The 21,981-nt window shown below is 36.0% G+C and overlaps 2 protein-coding genes across 2 annotated transcripts; both read right to left on the reverse strand.

Moving 5' to 3' along the window:
- Window positions 1-8,532: 8,532 nt before the first annotated feature.
- LOC146169887 (uncharacterized) lies at window positions 8,533-14,430 on the reverse strand. Its single transcript, XM_083390873.1, has 5 exons — window positions 14,409-14,430; window positions 13,080-13,204; window positions 12,561-12,711; window positions 11,612-11,714; window positions 8,533-9,557 (listed from the first exon to the last, which is right to left on the reverse strand). The coding sequence occupies exons 1-5, from the start codon at window positions 14,416-14,418 to the stop codon at window positions 9,419-9,421; spliced, it is 528 nt and encodes a 175-aa protein (XP_083246999.1). The 5' UTR covers window positions 14,419-14,430; the 3' UTR covers window positions 8,533-9,418.
- Window positions 14,431-14,444: 14 nt separating this feature from the next.
- LOC146169888 (uncharacterized) lies at window positions 14,445-15,818 on the reverse strand. The gene is made up of 3 exons (XM_083387810.1): window positions 15,578-15,818; window positions 14,534-14,699; window positions 14,445-14,490 (listed from the first exon to the last, which is right to left on the reverse strand). Exons 1-3 carry the CDS (start codon window positions 15,816-15,818, stop codon window positions 14,445-14,447), a joined length of 453 nt encoding a protein of 150 aa, XP_083243936.1.
- Between the last annotated feature and the right edge of the window lie 6,163 nt (window positions 15,819-21,981).

Raw genomic sequence — 21,981 nt, forward strand, 5'->3', positions numbered from 1 at the left:
CTTGTGGGAGCAGTAGGGTACAAACATGCCAATGTGGAAATGTGGATGAGTTGTATTGATTGGATGGTTCGCGGCCTTTGCTGGGGACGAAATGCTTGTATTTTCCGATGTGCTAACTGGGGTTATGCTTGTAGACGCATCTTGCCCAGAAGTAAGCAGGACTGTTTCTGTTACGACCAGCAATGCCAATAATCTACTTAAGTTTACGGACATTTTTTTGAAGATTAATGGAGATCATGCAGATGTCTATATGTACGTTTCTGTAAACGTTGCTTTTAAAAAAAAGCATATATGAATGGTTTATTTTTCATTTTAAGCGTCTGTGCTGCTTAAGCTTATCAAAAAATATGTATATATATCTAGGCGTATCACAAATAACAGGTGTCGAACAGAACAACGATTTTTTGCGAATTATTTAATTGTCAATAACAAACAGAAAAACATACCGATGCATTACACTATGTATATTTTAAAACGTTAAGCAGATATGAACCGACTCACATCAGTTTGCCGAAACATCATCTGATTTAAACACACTAGCCTGCTTAACAACATTCGATTTTTTTTAACTTTGCGTCGACAAAAATAAGTCAACTAAATAACTTTTACAAGTTCGATAACAGAACATAGACGTCAAGTCTAATCGTGGCGTTTAAGCACGCGAACTAACTGACAACCTCAACTGCTATATGGCATAACTATATTGCTTTCAGCTCTTACCCTAACACCTCACCCGCTTTAGTTAAGCCGAAGTACGTCCGCAGTTGCGCACCGTTATTAATCGTACAACACCTATTTGCCCAGTTGTTCACTAGATTACTAATGATGTATTACCAACCGCGCCACTGCAACTAAATATCGAAACCAAACAGCAATAACAAAGCGGCAACATCCAGTGCTGTAAACAAGTCATTTTCAAATTAAGTCAAATATTTTTAAATAAATAAAAATTTTACGTCCAAGTTCAAGTCATCAATTGGCCAAGTAAAGATCCAAGTCATTTTCAGAGCTAAAAGTCGTGTCCTTATTGTACAAATAAAACGGCAAACTATTAAAATTGGTTAACCGAAGGATTATGAGCAACAACTTAACTAAAAAACAACACAAACGCAATATACAGCAAATAAATTGTTTTCTGCGCAAAACTCAAGTTGAAAAATTCAATTCTATAACAAACGATGCTTATAAAAAAAAACACCTTTTAACCAAAGTCAGTAAGTCAGAAGTCAAGTCAAGTAACTTAACCCCATAAGACTTAAGTCAAGTCAAGACATTTATCAAAGTCATTACAACAATGGCAATATTACTCCCAGGCTCAAACTCAAAGTACATGAGGATGAATGTTTTTTCTTGAACTATTTCCACGCCACTGCTTTTGCCCTAATTATATTAATTGTTTTAAAGGCTTCTCCTTGATAGAAGTTAGGCTCGCTTTGAAATTTGCGTGTTATTGACGTAATATTTGAAAACATCATTCTAACCGTGGCCAAGTTAGTTTTTGGGGTATACGCGTTAAAAAAACACAGGAAGCAAATTAACTTCTGTACTAAATCGGTAACAACTGAAACGTTCATATACACAGTGAGTATGTGACCAGGTCCTTCTGGGCACTATAGGATACAGGTGGAAATAGTATTTATTCACGTGTTCTAAGTTTATTTTATAGCTGCTTAAAATCATGCTTCTTTTTCTCTTCACGACTGCTCTCACAAAAGGTAAAACAGACTTAATAAATTGATCGGTTTCGTTTGTCCGACAGAAATAAATACAATTCATTCATAACTTTCCCGCTATAGTTGAACAGCTACGCATGGCAATAATCCATATCGCCTTATACGTTGTTATGTGTGTTCAGAAGATTTTCATAAACGTTTTGGCCGATTTTGACTACTTAAATGTTTGCTCGCTAAAATGTTTTACTGTCCGGGCTTTTTCATTTGCATGACAATAAGTTATTGTTTTTAGCTTTTATTTTTACGTGTTTAATTTTTGTCAAATGTGTTCAGAAATTGTTTCATTGCGTGCCAACGTGTTCTTCAAGGCAATCTGTAATTAAAAAAAACAAAAATTTAAAAGTGTTGAAGTAGCGGAACATCTATTTTACAGTCTTATGTATATTATTTTCATCGAGCTTGTTTGCGAAACACTAAAATAAAGTTCAATTATGATATTTGACTCACGTTTTTTATCTGCTTTACTATACTTTTATGGACTTAAATTTAAAAACTCTGTTAGCCAGAAAACACGCACAATATTAAACAGTTACCAACAGCAATTTTATGCCAATATTTAAAACAGTGGTGACAGCAGGATCATTTTCTCACTAAAACACGTAAAAAAATGTGAAAAATGAAGTCACAAATTTGCGTCATAAAGGGACTTCTAAAACATATTTTAAGAAATCTGAGGTTATTGTTCGATGTAGTGCACAAGATATGCAACTGGAATTTTAGTTTAAATGGATTTATGGAGATGACTGTGTGTAAAAGGTCTAGCAAAAAAAAACAAGTCTTTTCTCGATACCCACTATTCCATTTGCGAAAACATCGTCTCCCATTACCGAAACACCATCTGATTTAACCACACTTAGCAAGATGGGTAGCCTGCTTTACAACATTCCATTTTTTTTTTAACTTTGCTCTTTAAGTGGTTTAAGTTCGAAATATTTTCTTGCAGTTAGATGCCCGCCTTACGTTGTGTCTTCGGTTCGATCGAGACACGACTAATATTGTTTCTTTAGGCAGAATATCGACCGAAGAAGTTCCTTTGACGATTTTCGGAATTTGGCGTCCACCACGCTATAGACCAGAACATTGACAAAGCTGCAAAGATCATATAATATTAAGCATGGCTGCTGGGTTTTAATAGGTACTTGTCAGGTCTTGACCACTCTTATACTGGAAAGACTTTATTACTACTATACTGTATATCCATTGCCTAAAATATTACATCTTGGTTGAAATAGTTGAACGTACATGCATATTATTACCTACCTATTAGCCAAGGTTAAGTAGTAACATATGGCAAAGACATATTCGAACATCTGTCGGGTCCAGTATCCCGCAAATTCCATAAACACAACGATCACGTAAGGACCTGAAAAGTGATTTTCGAGTTACATACCAACGCCTAAATCGTTCTTTTAAGGAAGGCGTTGGCAATTATTTCTGACAGCGGCGGCATGAGACACAGAACATGTATCGGTGGGCCATGTCTCAAAGGGAATCTAAGTGTGATTTATTTTAATAGAATATTTTGATGATTGTTTTGACAAGCTGGTAAGAGTAGAAATAGGTAAGGATGCCATACAAGGGTAAGGGTAATGTATTCAATTAAGGAGTTTGAGTGTGTGTGGCGTGTGGCGTGTGTGTGAGAGAGAGTGAGAAAAAGAACAGCCATAAGATAAAATAGCACTGAACATTTACAGCCTAAAAATCAAATAAAATAGCTTTAACCGCCAGAGATTGTCAATCCCAGCATCATGAGAACCAGTGTAAAAAAGACCATAACGTCCTTTCTGTTCCTTTCTCTCCGACGTGGTGTTGCGCTACACTTCAGTTTCCGATGAAGACAAATTCCTGTTATCACGGTTAAGATCACCTGGCGAAAATAAACAGTAAAACACCGAAACTCTTTTGGAGAATATGTATTTTGTCTAAATGAAACTATATAGCATCTGGAAAGCTAGAACGCGTTGTGATCTTAAAGTTGAGTAGGCGTCAGCAGTATACAAGTAATTTCGAAACGACGTCCATGTAAAGTCTTTCAAAAACAACTCCGTCCAAATCACGTCGAAAAACAGCAATTAAAGTACTATAGTGTATGTCGTTGCCATACTCCAATTATTTGCATCAAAAATGGCTGATTAACAAAAATATATTAAAATTGGCAGGCAATGTCGGCATGAGCAAGTCACTTGATTGACAGACAGAAATTAAAGATTCACTTTTCTCTATAGGCTTTAAAATACATATTACTATTACTTAAAGAGCTTTGGGTTTAAAGGAAAGGTTTCAACAGCTACATTAGTTGACCTAAAAACATTAGGTTTATTCATACTATCATTCCGTATGGGATCACAGTGAGAAAAGCGAAGAAGGGCTTTATGAATCGTTCCGAACCGCTGGCTGTGTAGAGAAAGGTGGCGTCATCGTATGTGTATAGCGCCTCTTGCGGAAACCAAACTGCATTAAGCAAACCTATGTTATAATATGCTTGTAGTACTTTTAAACCTTTGGAAAAAAAGTTTGCCATTTTTATCACAACAAGAAATATGTAGGACAAGTATATTTGCTCAAATTATGATGATAATAATCGTAGAAAGAATATCAAAGCCAATAAAGAAGTAATTATAATTTTTTGCACGTTCAAATAATTCTTATAATTTTTTGCACGTTCAAATAATTTCTATCATTTTTAACTCGGGAAGAAGAAACATTTGATCTAGTGTAAATATACTCAATTCAAATTGTACTACAACCATGAATCATATTTTTGCGCCGTTTCTTATTACCTGCTTAAACGGATGCCGCACTCCAGTTAACGTTATTATTTATTATCCACTATGGCCGTGTGGCGCGAACGCCAACAATAAGCGCTAACTGTAGCACAGCGGCTAGCGCGTACGCTAGCTCGCTTGCTCGCTTGCTAATAAAAACGAATACAGTGCACCACACCACGCTCCAAACGAGACTGCCGGAGTTTTCTAGTCTCAGCCACTGCTGAGACTAAGGAATTGCCCTTTAGCAACAAAACAAAGGCGGAAAACAATTAGGCCTAGTGGTAATAAGTGAAAAACGCAAAAGTAGAAAGGCAACAAACAAACCAAGTGAGGTGAAGTGAAAAGTTAAATAAAAGCGAACTATAATATTTGGTATTGCAATATTACTTCAAAGATTATGATAATAGCCTACATTTTTAGGGCTCAAATGGAGTTTTTTAGGAAGGTATCCGCGTTTATTATTAGATACATTAGAATCATTGTGTTGTCTTTCTTTATGTTATGTTACCCAAATTCTTCTCTGGGAATGATGTAGCCATTAAAGCAAGGCTCGAAATATTTAAGCTCTGATCTTAAGCCGATAATCCAGGCAAACTTATGTTACGACCGTAACTAATTTGCGATTAAAGACACGGGCTATTATAAGTAATCCTTTTTATATGCAATTAAGGCCAAGTCAGGTGATTTTTTTTATTTTTTTCAGTATATAATTTTATTTTTTTCAGTATATAATATAGCTCGTTTACACTACAGCTGGGCTGGGCTGGGCTGGGCTGGGCTGGGCTGGGCTGGGCTGGGCTGGGCTGGGCTGGGCTGGGCTGGGCTGGGCTGGGCTGGGCTGGGCATAAAAATCGCTCCAAACGTAGCGTTTTTTTATAGCTGCACTGGGCTTGAGTTTAGCAAAGCGTGAAAAGCTCAAAACAAAATTATTTAGTTATAAATTACGCTTGTCTCAGCTCAGTGCAGCTTTTGTGTAAACGGGCCTTAAATCTCGCAATAGCTGGACACCTGATTTCAACAAAGCAAACCCACAAAATAACAAATATATAAGTCACTTACGCGGCGCAACTGCAATTAGGATAGATGTCAACCAGACAATTGTGATGCCAATGTACACAGAGCTTTGCTTCTGTTGCCGGTATTCGATAGGAAAGGCAACTGCATACAGGCTCTGTTGGGCGAGCAGAACAAGGTGGTAGATTGATGAGGTGTAGATGAGTACGTGGAAAACTCCTCCAGCGATGGCTCCGGATTCCCCAAAGTGGTGGCCGACTGCCACGAAGATCTCGTAGCTCGTCTCGCTCAAGGATATGACGAAGTTGGGGAGAATCACGCCAAGGAAGATAACGCCTTTAAGGAAGATTGCGTAATTTTATTGCCTTTTATGAGTCGGTTTTTAATATTTATATTAATATTCTAAATAAAAAAAAATAAGAAAATTACTGTATTTTGCTTATTTCGAATTGAAATGATTACAGTGACACATTTTTTTAATTACATTTTAAGCAAAAATCAAGTAAGTTAACGCCTTGAAGGACGATTGCGTACGTGAGTTTAAAAAAAATTTATATTAATATTCAATTTTGTAATTACTGTTTTTTGCCGAATATATTTAAAATTAGTTTTCAGTGGGATAGTTTTCACCCGATTTTTTTCAGTTGCTTGTAGTTTCCTAAGGTACACAAGATGCCTTTAAAGGGATTACCAAAATCAGTCAGTCGTATCAGGATTATAGTGCAAGAAAGGCCAGGCTAGAAAAACAACTAGCCTTCGGTGAGGTTCGAACTCATGACCTCCGGTCATACCGGGACCGTCACTCAACCAAATAATACGCATTGTGTATAATGTACATTTTAGTTGATGTAGTCTCCTAAGGTTACTAATTTCAGACGTTCCGTTATGACGTAATTGGGTGACGTCATCCTTTAAAGAATTTGCATGATTTCAAACCCTGCTTCAATCCTGCTTAAAATACAGCAAGAAAATAAAACAATAAAAACGTATATTCTTGGTAGCTGTTTCGAAAAATAAATTGAGCAAAAAACTACAAAGCACTAATGTCAGGTTTCATATTTTAAATCTGCTATTAAAAGCCTTCTGTTCTATAATTACCTATTGTCAGGTGGTACAATTTTCACGACTTTTACACTAAATTTGGCCTACTGTCCTATTACGCAAAAACGAATTGCATCTGTTAACTTAAAATGAAAGATTATTTCTTATAATACGCCACATCAAAATACATCGTACGGCTTTTTAATAAAACGCAAAAGAAGAGTTATACAATAAATAAGCTGATCTATAAAGAACCACACATAAAAATGAGATGCAGAAGATTACTCAATATATTAGGCTCAATCATATGAGCATACCTGGAGGGCAAATATCCTTAATCTGCGCGTATCGTATCTATAGAATTGATGCGTTGATTTTAAAAATCAGCTTAATAAGCAATTTCTCTTAAAGTTCCACATTAAATAAGTACTTTGTTTAAGACTGCATATTTTTCCTGATATAAATCTGGAACATTTATTGCTTTTTTATGTTCTAAGGTTTATTTGAAACTAGTTGCCAGTGTTGTAAACAAATCATTTTGAACTGACTTAAGTCCAAGTCAATTCATTTGAAAAATAACTTAAGTCCAAGCCAATTTATTTGAAAAATAACTTAAGTCCAAGTCATCGGTTGCCCAAGTCACCAGTCAAGTCACCATTAGAGCAAGTGTACTTCTAGTCGGGTCCTTGTCATACATATTAAACATTGTATCATTAAAACTGGTAAACTATACATAGTCTGATTATGAGAAATAACTCAAACATAAACACAACATATAAAGTCAATCATTTGTTTGAAGACTTAAGTTAAGTCGAGTCAGTTTGCCCAAATCACTTAAGTTAAGTAATTTTATTTGAAAAAAAAATCATTTAAGTGCACTTAAGTCAAGTCTCATAAAAGTCTATACAACACAGTTAGTTACTATCATTCAGCTGGCAAACATTAACTTTACCCTTATTAAGTAAAAAATACGAGATCTTTCAGGTAATGTGCAACAAACGCTATCATCCTTTCCTAATCTGATTCAATCAGTGTCTTGGCAAACTGGTCGTTAAAATGTAAAGCAGCGGTATCCATTTAGGTTGTCAGATTCATAAAACAATATCGCTCTACAGGTTACTACACTAAACGCTTTTTGTGCTGCGTCAGCTCTCCAATATGAGCCATACACCTGATATGGTGGCACATTGACTCAAACGCCCTACGTCGAAATGCCAGACGAAATGCCCGCACAACGCACAGGCATTTTTGCTGCAGAATCGCGTTGCTATCATAAACAAGTTCTGCCGCCAACCACAGCCTGCAGTTAGGTTCTTGGCTAAAGGCTTGAAGCTTGGCTTCGAGGTACCGGAATAAATTCTGGTCTTTTGTCAAAGATTGATTACACGCTGCAGATTTTTCTAATGCAGGTTGTGATATTATAATGGTGGCTACCTTAGATTCCGAATGTTTATGTTAAGGTTATTTTGGGTTTATAAACTATCGCACATTCACAAGAAAAAACGAAAACAAAATGCTTTTAAAATAAATTATCTAAATGGATTGGCCAAGAAGTGGAAAAAAATAGACAAATATCATTAAAAAAATCTCAGAGCATTTACAATTAGCAGATTCAAGCTGGTTTAAAGATGTTGCTATGTTGCTGTTTTCCATCCTTGCTTACAATGCAGCTTATAAAACAAAACTTTTGGACTACATTAAGATTGAACTCTTGGGTTCATATATTTAGTATTTTACAATTAATTGCTCTTATATTAGTGGTATATAATATTTTACACATTGAACATCTCAGATAAAGAATAAAATGAAACGATATGATCTAGTCGGCAAACATTATCAGAATGTGGTAAGCGGTCACATAAAATATAAAAAATAATTCACGGTTGCGCAAAGATTTTCAAACCACTAAAAAACATATGTGGTAAACCAACCGTCGCTTTACGCTCAGGTTCGATACAAAAGAAATACAAGCGACATAGTGCTAAAAAATACATTTTTTAAATGTAGCACGTAGTACCGTGCTTTTAATGCAGTGCCTTGCCAATAAGTACATAGCCTACCGGTACTAGGCATATTTGTAGTTGAAGATTACAATATTTTCTTTAACTCCTTTTTACGATGTATGTAATTTCTTTAAGCTTTATGTACTTTATACCAGGGTTTCCCAAACTTTTTCGGACCACGGTCCACTACTTTTGAATATGTTATTTCGCGGACCGCAATACAAAGCAAAAAATAACATAAAAAAATGACAGCATCAATGGGACAGATGCGATAGATTCTTTCTACATAAATCATCAGTTCGTTATTTGTGTTATTTGTGAAACGCAAACTTGTAAGTCAGAGTCCACGGAAAGTCTGGACCTGTGTTTTTCGAATGGCGATAAGCATATATTATTACGTCATAGACGAGGAATACAAGAATTTTTCGTTAACAACTTTTTGACTACAACGAAGGCGCAACAAGTAAGATTTGCGATCTGAATAGCAAAAGCTTTCGAAATCATTGTAAATAACTGCGGCAATTTATTCTTGAAAGGTTACGTACTGTACAACGTATATGTGTGACAGTTAATTTTTTTCATATCGCCACGGACCACCTGTGCAGAAGTCGCGGACCACAGTTTGGGAAACCCTGCTTTATACAACTTTTAGTGTTGATTAGCAGATGTAGGATGTGCTCGGTAAAAAGGGTTTCCACACTTAGCCTATAAATAAACCCAACGGTAGGCTGGATTTGTGCGATTGCCAGCCATGATCGTCCACTAGTTGAACGGAATCAGACTGTGATAACGCTTTCTATACAGCAGCAACATTGTTCGAGAGTTTAGCGGCAGAAGGCACTTGAGACAAAGATGTGCGCTAGCTTTTTCTCAGAGACGAGAATGTTCGTCGCCGGCTGACCTCTCTATGTCGCCCGCAGAACAACAACCCAAGGAGATCTCTAGCCGTCTTTCGAAACTTGGCGTCCACAACGCTGTACACTAGCACGTTGACGAGGCTGGAGGAAGAAAACAATGCTTCACAAAACTAAAAAACGGCTTGAGTGTAGTTCAGTCTGTGTCAAGCAGTAATTTTTAAACTGTGTGCCACTAAGCAGGGCTGTGGAGTCGGATTCGGACCCGGGACTCGAGTAAGTCCAAGTCTAACTACCCGAGTCCCGAGTCCAACGTGCGAATGCGCAGTACGAAATGTTAAATCGGAAATGGTCACCAACTGTGAAAAGGCCGGATAGTTAGCATATAGTGGACATTTCAAACCATGTATTGTAGGTCGATGAAGGTTATGACAACCTTACAAGTGGATTGCTAAAACTCTATCCTAATTTTGTTACCAGTATACATAAATGGGTGAATTACAGACTGTAGAGTCAAAGCCGAGCTGGGGACTCGATGAAATCGCACATTTGACCGGAGTCGGACTCGGGACTCGGACTCAATTTTTGACATGCTTCGCAGTTCTGGCACGAGGATTTATTAACTGTGCAGCAAAACGTTTTGTAATCTTATTAGTATTAGAGATAGACATGCAGCCAAACATAAGCGAGTTAGATAACTGATCAAATTATTGGATTTACCTATTACCTTACAGGTTATATTATGGTTAGGGTCCTTATTTTTCTGTTTGCTGCAAAAGTTTAAAAATGGTATGGGTGAGGTTGTGAGTTCGAACCTCACCGCAGACTACACTTTTGTAGCCTTGCCTTGTTTACACGGCAATCCAGATTCGGTCGACTGATTTCGCTGGTGGCCTTGCCGAAGGCACCAGGTATACTAATAAAGCTTTACAAATACAAGTTTAGTATTACTTTATTTCCCAATAAGAATGTAACATGTTAATGATTGCGGTTAAGGGATTATTTCCAGAACATGTGAAAAGGCAAAACGCCGCATCCCATTTTGTTAATAGAAATCTTACACGGTCTTGACATTTTAAATAACTTGTGCTTTGCAAAAGAATTAGTTTTATTGCACATAACTGAGTTATTATTCTTAATGACGTCTAAGTTAATTATGATTGTTAATATTAAATAATTGAACTGTAACACGCGGTGAAATTTCAGAAAAAAAATTAAAGAAGTATTTGGTGAGCGTCTCTGGTTTTTCTTACCGCCAATGTTGAACTTTTTGTAACCGTGTAATTTCTTTTGTCAATACAATTAATAACCAAAAAAGTTAAACAAAATAGTTTGTTACAGTATTTAAAGAGCTAGCTGTTGGCTTTGTTCTTTTTTATTGTTTTTTTTCAAAGAATTGCAAGGGTAGCGGCAGCTTAAGTCATTCAGTCAAGTTTAAACTTGCAGCCAGGGCTTTGCAAGGCCGCGTGACAACCCAGTTATATCATACCACTCTCTTTGTAGGAAGTATTGCAAATTTACGTGGGTAAATGACGGGATGTTGTGGTGATTTATAACCAATTGAACACTTCCAGGGAGGAAATAGAGGTCTGTCGTCGTTAAGGGGTTTTACAACGTGAAGCGAAACTATTGGGACTATAGATTAATATTGTAACTTGTGAAACCGGTATAAATTGCACCTTGAAAACAAACTGTAGCTTAAACAATGAGATTAATGGGAGATCATTGTAATTACGCACAATTGTATACCATTTGACACATCGATGAAGGTAGCATGCCTTTATTAACCTTCATAAGTTCATTCTTTTCCAATTTTTATCTCAAAAACGCGATGCAAAAAACGAAATTGGCCTAGTAAACGCTTTAGGCTGCTTTACCACCGAAAACATACCTTTTAAAACAGGGCTGTTCTAGTTAGTTCTTTTCTCACAATGTTGTTTAACAAACAGCTATAAATAGGTGGGTCAGTGATGAGTTAATAGTTGTTTTATTTACATTTTGATCAACAACATGGTGCCAATCTATAGTAGATAACCCACCCAATATAATTGCCAACTTAACTATTCGTTTTAAATATTATAGCTGTAATGCGCTATGTGATAATTAGAATTAAAACAAATCTGATTAAATCAGGGGAATGCTGGGATTTTTAAACATTTCTTTTTGTGTATTTTGAAGTAACTAGCGTTTTAACCCACCTGTTGGCCAACGATAAGTAGTAGAAGGAAACGAACATGTATTCAAAGTTGTAGAATCGCCAGAATCCCGACAATTCCAAAATAATAACGATCACGTACGGCCCTGGAAAAAAGTTTAGATAAGTTATGCGAATAATTCGGGTTTTACTGGGCCTTTTAAAGACGTATAAAGCTGGTAATAACAAAAACGTTATAACTGCGTTCAGGTTTATTGGCTTTTCAGCATTTTACAAAAAGGTTTGTTGTATTGTATTCTGCCTCTAGTCTAGGTAATAAAAAACTAATAAAATGTTGAACATGATTTGAAGCGTGGATATAGCAGGCTCACAGCAAAAATTGGTAGTTGTTACTGTTCGCCACATGTAAACCTTTATATTTTGTGAAACTCTTGTAAAAGCTTACAAAGAGAATATCATAGCAGTTTTTTGTTTTAACGAATGTTGTAGGCTACACTAGTATCCAGTGGTTATCAGAAGTGGTTGTGAAAAAAATCTTTTTAATATTCATCCTGTGAAAAGAAATTGCGTTGTATAAATACTGATTTAAATGTAAGAGCAGGATGAAGAGTAAAATAATTTTCTTACCAGACCGATAAAAATGTTTTTACCTAAAAATTTATTAGAAATGACGTCACAAAGCTACGTCATAAAACGAGTAACATAAAAAAAAACAGGAGTTATTGTTCGATCTCGGAAGCCAATATGCTAGGTTGCAACGACCAATTTTCAACAAATTTTTTTGACAAGTAAGGCCTACAGGGCTGTTCCTACACTGTATCAGAGTAATATTTCTACGGCGATATTGCCTACCTTACCTGTTTAAAAAAAATGAAAAAAATTGCTTCTAGGCTCCGCCATTGTTTTAAGGAAACAAAGTATAAATTTTGAGATCCTCTGTTATGCACTTAAACGAGCAAGCAAAAAAACACACGTCTTAAGTTTGATCTTACCCACAGTTAACGTCAGTCCGACAACCATGAGAACCAAAGTGAAGAAGATCATGACTTCGTTTTTGTTTGTTTCTTGGCGACCTGTTGAAAATCGTCGAGCCTTCCTTAAATTCTGACTAAGACAAATTCCGGTGGCCACCGTTAAGATAGCCTGTTAAATAAGCACGGCAGTTTTAATACTGAATACATTCAAGAAATTCAAGAAGCTTACTGTACTTCAAAAAATATAGTTTTATTTTTTGAGTTAAAAACATTATGATCATAATGACTTGATTTGATACTGATTTGCTTTAGTTATGACTTGGACTGGGACTTGACTTGGGTAATTACTGACTTTCTACTAAAAGGGGAAAATTTATATTAAAAAACACAAGCTTTTTCTATTATCACAAAAACAACGAATATGTATTTTTAGAAACCAAAAATGTTGATTTGGTTGAACAGAACAATTCACTCAAATGACATGGTATAGAATGAATTGTCCAAGACTTAAGTTATTTTGCAAATGATGGAACTTACCATTAATGAATATGGTATAACAGACAGAAAGCAAAAGTTGATCTTTACAAATGTTCCATTTTTGCTGTTTCCAGTGTACAGAAAGATAGCGGTTGCGTAGTAAAATGAGGCATTCTTGTACCAAACTATAAATACAGGAAGAATGGTAATGATGCAACCAAACTTGTCATTACTAGGATTGTCAGCTTCTTGGTATTGGAATACTATCCGATGCCAATGGACGTTAATACTACGATCAAATTGGCAAAACTGATTAAATTGATGAGTGCAATGGAAATGATTTTCAGGTTACTCATCCAAAATTGACTGTGGCGTTGGTAGGTCTATTGATTAATTATATAAGCTGAAACACTTTAGAAAAGTAAGGATCTCCCGCGGACAATAAAATGTAAAAAAGAAGATTCTTGTCTTCGTATCCAAAGATCTTAAAACTGTTTATTTATTAAAACAGATAAAACATAAAAATCATTTCGTCAAATCTTTCAGAAATATATATTACGCCTATAAGGCATCGTCAGTTTCTGTACAAAAACAAACATGTAAAAATGCCAGTAGGCTATATATGATTTTATGTTATATCTGTTTTAATAAATAAACAGTCTATTGATTTATTATATGTTAGATTTTAAATGTGGTATTTTTCTGAAATTTACCTTTCAAAGTAAAAAACTCTACCTAGGATATCAATGTTGCCACTTGGCATCCCTAATATCGTACAGGGCCGGTAGGATTAAATCTGCAAACCGGATCTGGCCCGTGGGCCTTAGATTGGTGATGTTTTGTACAAACGATTGCCTTGTTTTACAAGAACAAATATTCAAACTGAATAATACATACAGGTAAAGATGGGTTAATGGGGAATGGTTATCTAGGGATGTCCGATAATACCGGATCGGAACCGAATTCCGTTTTCACTGGATTCCAATACACACAGCCTAACGTGCTTCAGTAAAAATAGGCTTTAATATTTAGTGCGTACCGGCCCAATGGTGCCTAATGATCCCATCGATATGCAAGTTTTCTCTCTCTCTCTCTCTGTCAGAGTACTATTTGCATATTATTTGCAAGCTATTGATAAGAATGTATTTTGATCCCACTGTTTATACCGTATTAATATAATTATTAAACGTACCAATTTTTATTGCAAATTTTTGAAATTTGGATAAAGTCGATACCCTATATACAAAAACAGTTTGGCAATAACTGAGTTAAATAATGTCCAACATAATTATCTGTACTGGTATCCTGTAAAATATTGTTTAATTTAATGATTGTTATTATTTTCTATTCAAATATCATTGTATGGAATAATTAGGGGGTGGAGCTTACTAGGCGACATGGCAATCGCAAAAGACGTAAGCCAGACTAAAGCAAGTCCAAGGTACACATGGATAGCCTTCTGTTGCTGGTACTTGAGTGGGCACGCCACGGCGTACAGACGTTGTTGGGCAAGCAGTGCAAGGTGGTAGAAGGAGGCGGTGTATATGAAGAAGTGAAAGAATCCGGCAAAATTGGCCGTATGCCCGTAAGAACGAGGTCCTTCGCTCAAGTAAATCTCGTAGCTGGTGGAGGTTAGCGACTGAATAAACTTCGGGAAGATAACGAAGAAGAATAGGATGCCTGTGGGCACAAAGGAGAAACGTAGTTTTTTTTACTCTAGCTATTAATTATTGGACAGTTTGATGGAAGAATGTTACAAATAAAGATGCTGCCAGGCATTGTGTCAATTGTAAAATTGTTCTTCCGGCAAATAAACATCTATATATATATATATATATATTAAATGTACCGACGATTCTATAACCTATACAGTAAATCGTCGTCAGGGCAATTTGCCGAAAGAACAATTTTACAATTGATGCAATGCCTGACAGCAACAGTACATTCAGGAATACTTAAATATAAACAAAAACCAACACTTGTACTACATATTATGTTTAGCTGTACAACTGGGAAAAATTAAACTTTTTAACGTATTCTAAACGCCAAAGCTCGTTTAGAGGCGGATGTATAAATTGTTTCGCATAAGTGTATATATTTATTTTAACATGGCGAAGCAGCAAAACTCAATAACTCAATAGATATCCCGCTTAAAACAAGGACCACAAGAATAGTTTGACACTATCAACGTTGAAATGGGCAAAGTACCATTGGAAAAAAAAGTTTTCTGTTGATATGTAAACCATTCTGTTTTACCAGTTTTAAGCATTATATTTTATATAATATACTTACAGAAAAAATACCATAGTGTGACTCTTTTTCTCAAACATTTTTTCTTATGACACCTAAATTGGTATACGAAAGCCAAGTTATTTATTGGTTTGTTGAAGAAATTATGATCTGCGGTAAATCACAACTGATAACTATGCAACGACCATGAAATATTAAAACGACACACCAGGGCTTTGCGACGCACAATTTAAGAATCTCTGCTTTGAACGATTAACAAAACTGCGTACTCAATCCCTATATTCTACGATTTCCACAAACATTCTTACTTGTCAAGATATCTGAAACGGCCAGTGACACTTTAATCTGTCCGTAGGTTCCATTGAACGAGGATTGATTCTTCGCAAAAATCCAAATCACCAATCCATTGCCCATCAGCACACCAAGTCCAATCAAAATGACCGCAAAGCCAAATAATCCAGCAGCCACCATGCTGCACTCATCGCATTGGTTCATAGGGATCGTGGTGCATGAGTGCACTGCCTTGTGGGAGCAGTAGGGTACAAACATGCCAATGTGGAAATGTGGATGAGTTGTATTGATTGGATGGTTCGCGGCCTTTGCTGGGGACGAAATGCTTGTATTTTCCGATGTGCTAACTGGGGTTATGCTTGTAGACGCATCTTGTCCAGAAGTAAGCAGGACTGTTTCTGTTACGACCAGCAATGCCAATAATCTACTTAAGTTTACGGACATTTTTTTGGAAGATTAATGGAGATCATGCAGATGTCTATATGTACGTTTCTGTAAACGTTGCTTTTAAAAAAAAGCATATATGAATGGTTTATTTTTCATTTTAAGCGTCTGTGCTGCTTAAGCTTATCAAAAAATATGTATATATATCTAGGCGTATCACAAATAACAGGTGTCGAACAGAACAACGATTTTTTGCGAATTATTTAATTGTCAATAACAAACAGAAAAACATACCGATGCATTACACTATGTATATTTTAAAACGTTAAGCAGATATGAACCGACTCACATCAGTTTGCCGAAACATCATCTGATTTAAACACACTAGCCTGCTTAACAACATTCGATTTTTTTTAACTTTGCGTCGACAAAAATAAGTCAACTAAATAACTTTTACAATTTCGATAACAGAACATAGACGTCTGTCTAATCGTGGCGTTTAAGCACGCGTACTAACTGACAACCTCAACTGCTATATGGCATAACTATTGCTTTCAGCTCTTACCCTAACACCTCACCCGCTTCAGTTTAGCCGTAGCACGTCCGCAGTTGCGCACCGTTGTTAATCGTACAACACCTATTTGCCCAGTTGTTCACTAGATTACTAATGATGTATTACCAACCGCGCCACTGCAACTAAATATCGAAACCAAACAGCATTAACAAAGCGGCACCATCCAGTGTTGTAAACAAGTCATTTTCTAATTAAGTCAAATATTTTTAAATAAATAAAAACGTTACGTCCAAGTTCAAGTCATCAATCGGCCCAAGTAAAGTTCCAAGTCATTTTCAGAGCTGAAAGTCGTATCCTAATTATAAAAATAAAACGGTAAACTATTAAAATTGGTTAACCGAAGGATTATGAGCAACAACTCAACTAAAAAACAACACAAACGCAATATACAGCAAATAAATTGTTTTCTGCGCAAAACTCAAGTTGAAAAATTCAATTCTATAACAAACGATGCTTATAAAAAAAACACCTTTTAACCCAAGTCAGTAAGTCAGAAGTCAAGTCAAGTAACCCCATAAGACTTAAGTCAAGTCAAGTAACCTAACCCCATAAGACTTAAGTCAAGTCAAGTAACCTAACCCCATAAGACTTAAGTCAAGTCAAGACATTTATCAAAGTCATTACACAATGGCAATATTACTCCCACAGGCTCAAACTCAAAGTACAGGAGGATGAATGTTTTTTCTTGAACTATTTCCACGCCACTGCTTTTGCCCTAATTATATTAATTGTTTTAAAGGCTCCTCCTTGATAGAAGTTAGGCTCGCTTTGAAATTTGTGTGTTATTGACATAATATTTGAAAACATCATTCTAACCGTGGCCAAGTTAGTTTTTGGGGTATACGCGTTAAAAAAACACAGGAAGCAAATTAACTTCTGTACTAAATCGGTAACAACTGAAACGTTCATATACACAGTGAGTATGTGACCAGGTCCTTCTGGGCACTATAGGATACAGGTGGAAATAGTATTTATTCACGTGTTCTAAGTTTATTTTATAGCTGCTTAAAATCATGCTTCTTTTTCTCTTCACGACTGCTCTCACAAAAGGTAAAACAGACTTAATAAATTGATCGGTTTCGTTTGTCCGACAGAAATAAATACAATTCATTCATAACTTCCTTAGAACAGCTGGGATCCCGCTATAGTTGAACAGCTACGCATGGCAATAATCCATATCGCCTTATACGTTGTTATGTGTGTTCAGAAGATTTTCATAAACGTTTTGGCCGATTTTGACTACTTAAATGTTTGCTCGCTAAAATGTTTTACTGTCCGGGCTTTTTCATTTGCATGACAATAAGTTATTGTTTTTAGCTTTTATTTTTACGTGTTTAATTTTTGTCAAATGTGTTCAGAAATTGTTTCATTGCGTGCCAACGTGTTCTTCAAGGCAATCTGTAATTAAAAAAAACAAAAATTTAAAAGTGTTGAAGTAGCGGAACATCTATTTTACAGTCTTATGTATATTATTTTCATCGAGCTTGTTTGCGAAACACTAAAATAAAGTTCAATTATGATATTTGACTCACGTTTTTTATCTGCTTTACTATACTTTTATGGACTTAAATTTAAAAACTCTGTTAGCCAGAAAACACGCACAATATTAAACAGTTACCAACAGCAATTTTATGCCAATATTTAAAACAGTGGTGACAGCAGGATCATTTTCTCACTAAAACACGTAAAAAAATGTGAAAAATGAAGTCACAAATTTGCGTCATAAAGGGACTTCTAAAACATATTTTAAGAAATCTGAGGTTATTGTTCGATGTAGTGCACAAGATATGCAACTGGAATTTTAGTTTAAATGGATTTATGGAGATGACTGTGTGTAAAAGGTCTAGCAAAAAAAAACAAGTCTTTTCTCGATACCCACTATTCCATTTGCGAAAACATCGTCTCCCATTACCGAAACACCATCTGATTTAACCACACTTAGCAAGATGGGTAGCCTGCTTTACAACATTCCATTTTTTTTTAACTTTGCTCTTTAAGTGGTTTAAGTTCGAAATATTTTCTTGCAGTTAGATGCCCGCCTTACGTTGTGTCTTCGGTTCGATCGAGACACGACTAATATTGTTTCTTTAGGCAGAATATCGACCGAAGAAGTTCCTTTGACGATATTCGGAATTTGGCGTCCACCACGCTATAGACCAGAACATTGACAAAGCTGCAAAGATCATATAATATTAAGCATGGCTGCTGGGTTTTAATAGGTACTTGTCAGGTCTTGACCACTCTTATACTGGAAAGACTTTATTACTACTATACTGTATATCCATTGCCTAAAATATTACATCTTGGTTGAAATAGTTGAACGTACATGCATATTATTACCTACCTATTAGCCAAGGTTAAGTAGTAACAGATGGCAAAGACATATTCGAACATCTGTCGGGTCCAGTATCCCGCAAATTCCATAAACACAACGATCACGTAAGGACCTGAAAAGTGATTTTCGAGTTACATACCAACGCCTAAATCGTTCTTTTAAGGAAGGCGTTGACAATTATTTCTGACAGCGGCGGCATGAGACACAGAACATGTATCGGTGGGCCACGTCTTAAAGGGAATCTAACTGTGATTTATTTTAATATAATATTTTGATGATTGTTTTGACAAGCTGGTAAGAGTAGAAATAGGTAAGGATGCCATACAAGGGTAAGGGTAATGTATTCAATTAAGGAGTTTGAGTGTGTGTGGCGTGTGGCGTGTGTGTGAGAGAGAGTGAGAAAAAAGAACAGCCATAAGATAAAATAGCGCTAGACATTTACAGCCTAAAAATCAAATAAAATAGCTTTAACCGCCAGAGATTGTCAATCCCAGCATCATGAGAACCAGTGTAAAAAAGACCATAACGTCCTTTCTGTTCCTTTCTCTCCGACGTGGTGTTGCGCGACCCTTCAGTTTCCGATGAAGACAAATTCCTGTTATCACGGTTAAGATCACCTGGCGAAAATAAACAGTAAAACACCGAAACTCTTTTGAAGAATATGTATTTTGTCTAAATGAAACTATATAGCATCTGGAAAGCTAGAACGCGTTGTGATCTTAAAGTTGAGTAGGCGTCAGCAGTATACAAGTAATTTCGAAACGACGTCCATGTAAAGTCTTTCAAAAATAACTCCGTCCAAATCACGTCGAAAAACAGCAATTAAAGTACTATAGTGTATGTCGTTGCCATACTCAAATTATTTGCATCAAAAATGGCTTATTAACAAAAATATATTAAAATTGGCAGGCAATGTCGGCATGAGCAAGTCACTTGATTGACAGACAGAAATTAAAGATTCACTTTTCTCTATAGGCTTTAAAATACATATTACTATTACTTAAAGAGCTTTAGGTTTAAAGGAAAGGTTTCAACAGCTACATTAGTTGACCTAAAAACATAAGGTTTATTCATACTATCATTCCGTATGGGATCACAGTGAGAAAAGCGAAGAAGGGCTTTATGAATCGTTCCGAACCGCTGGCTGTGTAGAGAAAGGTGGCGTCATCGTATGTGTATAGCGCCTCTTGCGGAAACCAAACTGCATTAAGCAAACCTATGTTATAATATGCTTGTAGTACTTTTAAACCTTTGGAAAAAAAGTTTGCCATTTTTATCACAACAAGAAATATGTAGGACAAGTATATTTGCTCAAATTATGATGATAATAATCGTAGAATGAATATCGAAGCCAATAAAGAAGTAATTATAATTTTTTGCACGTTCAAATAATTCTTATAATTTTTTGCACGTTCAAATAATTCCTATCATTTTTAACTCGGGAAGAAGAAACATTTGATCTAATGTAAATATACTCAATTCAAATTGTTCTACAACCATGAATCATATTGTCACGCCGTTTCTTATTACCTGCTTAAACGGCTTGTCACTTACCGGATGCCGCACTCCAGTTAACGTTATTATTTATTATCCACTATGGCCGTGTGGCGCGAACGCCAACAATAAGCGCTAACTGTAGCACAGCGGCTAGCGTGTACGCTAGCTCGCTTGCTTGCTAATAAAAACGAATACAGTGCACCACACCACGCTCCAAACGAGACTGCCGGAGTTCTCTAGTCTCAGCCACTGCTGAGACTAAGGAATTGCCCTTTAGCAACAAAACAAAGGCGGAAAACAATTAGGCCTAGTGGTAATAAGTGAAAAACGCAAAAGTAGAAAGGCAACAAAACAAACCAAGTGAGGTGAAGTGAAAAGTTAAATAAAAGCGAACGATAATATTTGGTATTGCAATATTACTTCAAAGATTGTGATAATAGCCTACTTTTTTAGGGCTCAAATGGAGTTTTTTAGGAAGGTATCCGCGTTTATTATTAGATACATTAGAATCATTGTGTTGTCTTTCTTTATGTTACCCAAATTATTCTCTGGGAATGATGTAGCCATAAAGCAAGGCTCGAAATATTTAAGCTTTGATCTTAAGCCGATAATCCAGGCAAACTTTTATTACGACCGTAACTAATTTGCGATTAAAGACACGGGCTATTATAGGTAATCCCTTTTATATGCAATTAAGGCCAAGTCAGGTGATTTTTTTTGATTTTTTTCAGTATATAATTTTATTTTTTTCAGTATATAATTTTATTTTTTTTTCAGTATATAATATAGCTCGTTTACACTACAGCTGGGCTGTGCTGGGTTGGGCTGGGCATAAAAATCGCTCCAAACGTAGCGTTTCTTTATAGCTGCCCTGGGCTTGAGTTTAGCAAAGCGTGAAAAGCTCAAAACAAAATTATTTAGTTATAAATTACGCTTGTCTCAGCTCAGTGAAGCTTTTGTGTAAACGGGCCTTAAATCTCGCAATAGCTGGACACCTGATTTCAACAAAGCAAACCCACAAAATAACAAATATATAAGTCACTTACGCGGTGCAACTGCAATTAGGATAGATGTCAACCAGACAATTGTGATGCCAACGTACACAGAGCTTTGCTTCTGTTGCCGGTAATCGATAGGGAAGGCGACTGCATACAGGCGCTGTTGGGCGAGCAGAACAAGGTGGTAGATTGATGAGGTGTAGATGAGTACGTGGAAAACTCCTCCAGCGATGGCTCCGGATTCCCCAAAGTGGTGGCCGACTGCCACGAAGATCTCGTAGCTCGTCTCGCTCAAGGATATGACGAAGTTGGGGAGAATCACGCCAAGGAAGATAACGCCTTTAAGGAAGATTGCGTAATTTTATTGCCTTTTATGAGTCGGTTTTTAATATTTATATTAATATTCTAAATAAAAAAAAAAATAAGAAAATTACTGTATTTTGCTTATTTCGAATTGAAATGATTATAGTGACACATTTTTTTAATTACATTTTAAGCAAAAATCAAGTAAGTTAACGCCTTGAAGGACGATTGCGTACGTGAGTTTAAAAAAAAAATTATATTAATATTCAATTTTTTTGATTACTGTATTTTGCATATTTTAAATTTAACTCATTATGGTGACACTCTTTT

The sequence above is a fragment of the Ascidiella aspersa genome, chromosome 1, assembly GCF_963924565.1.
Source record: "Ascidiella aspersa chromosome 1, kaAscAspe10.2, whole genome shotgun sequence".
NCBI lineage: Eukaryota > Metazoa > Chordata > Ascidiacea > Phlebobranchia > Ascidiidae > Ascidiella > Ascidiella aspersa.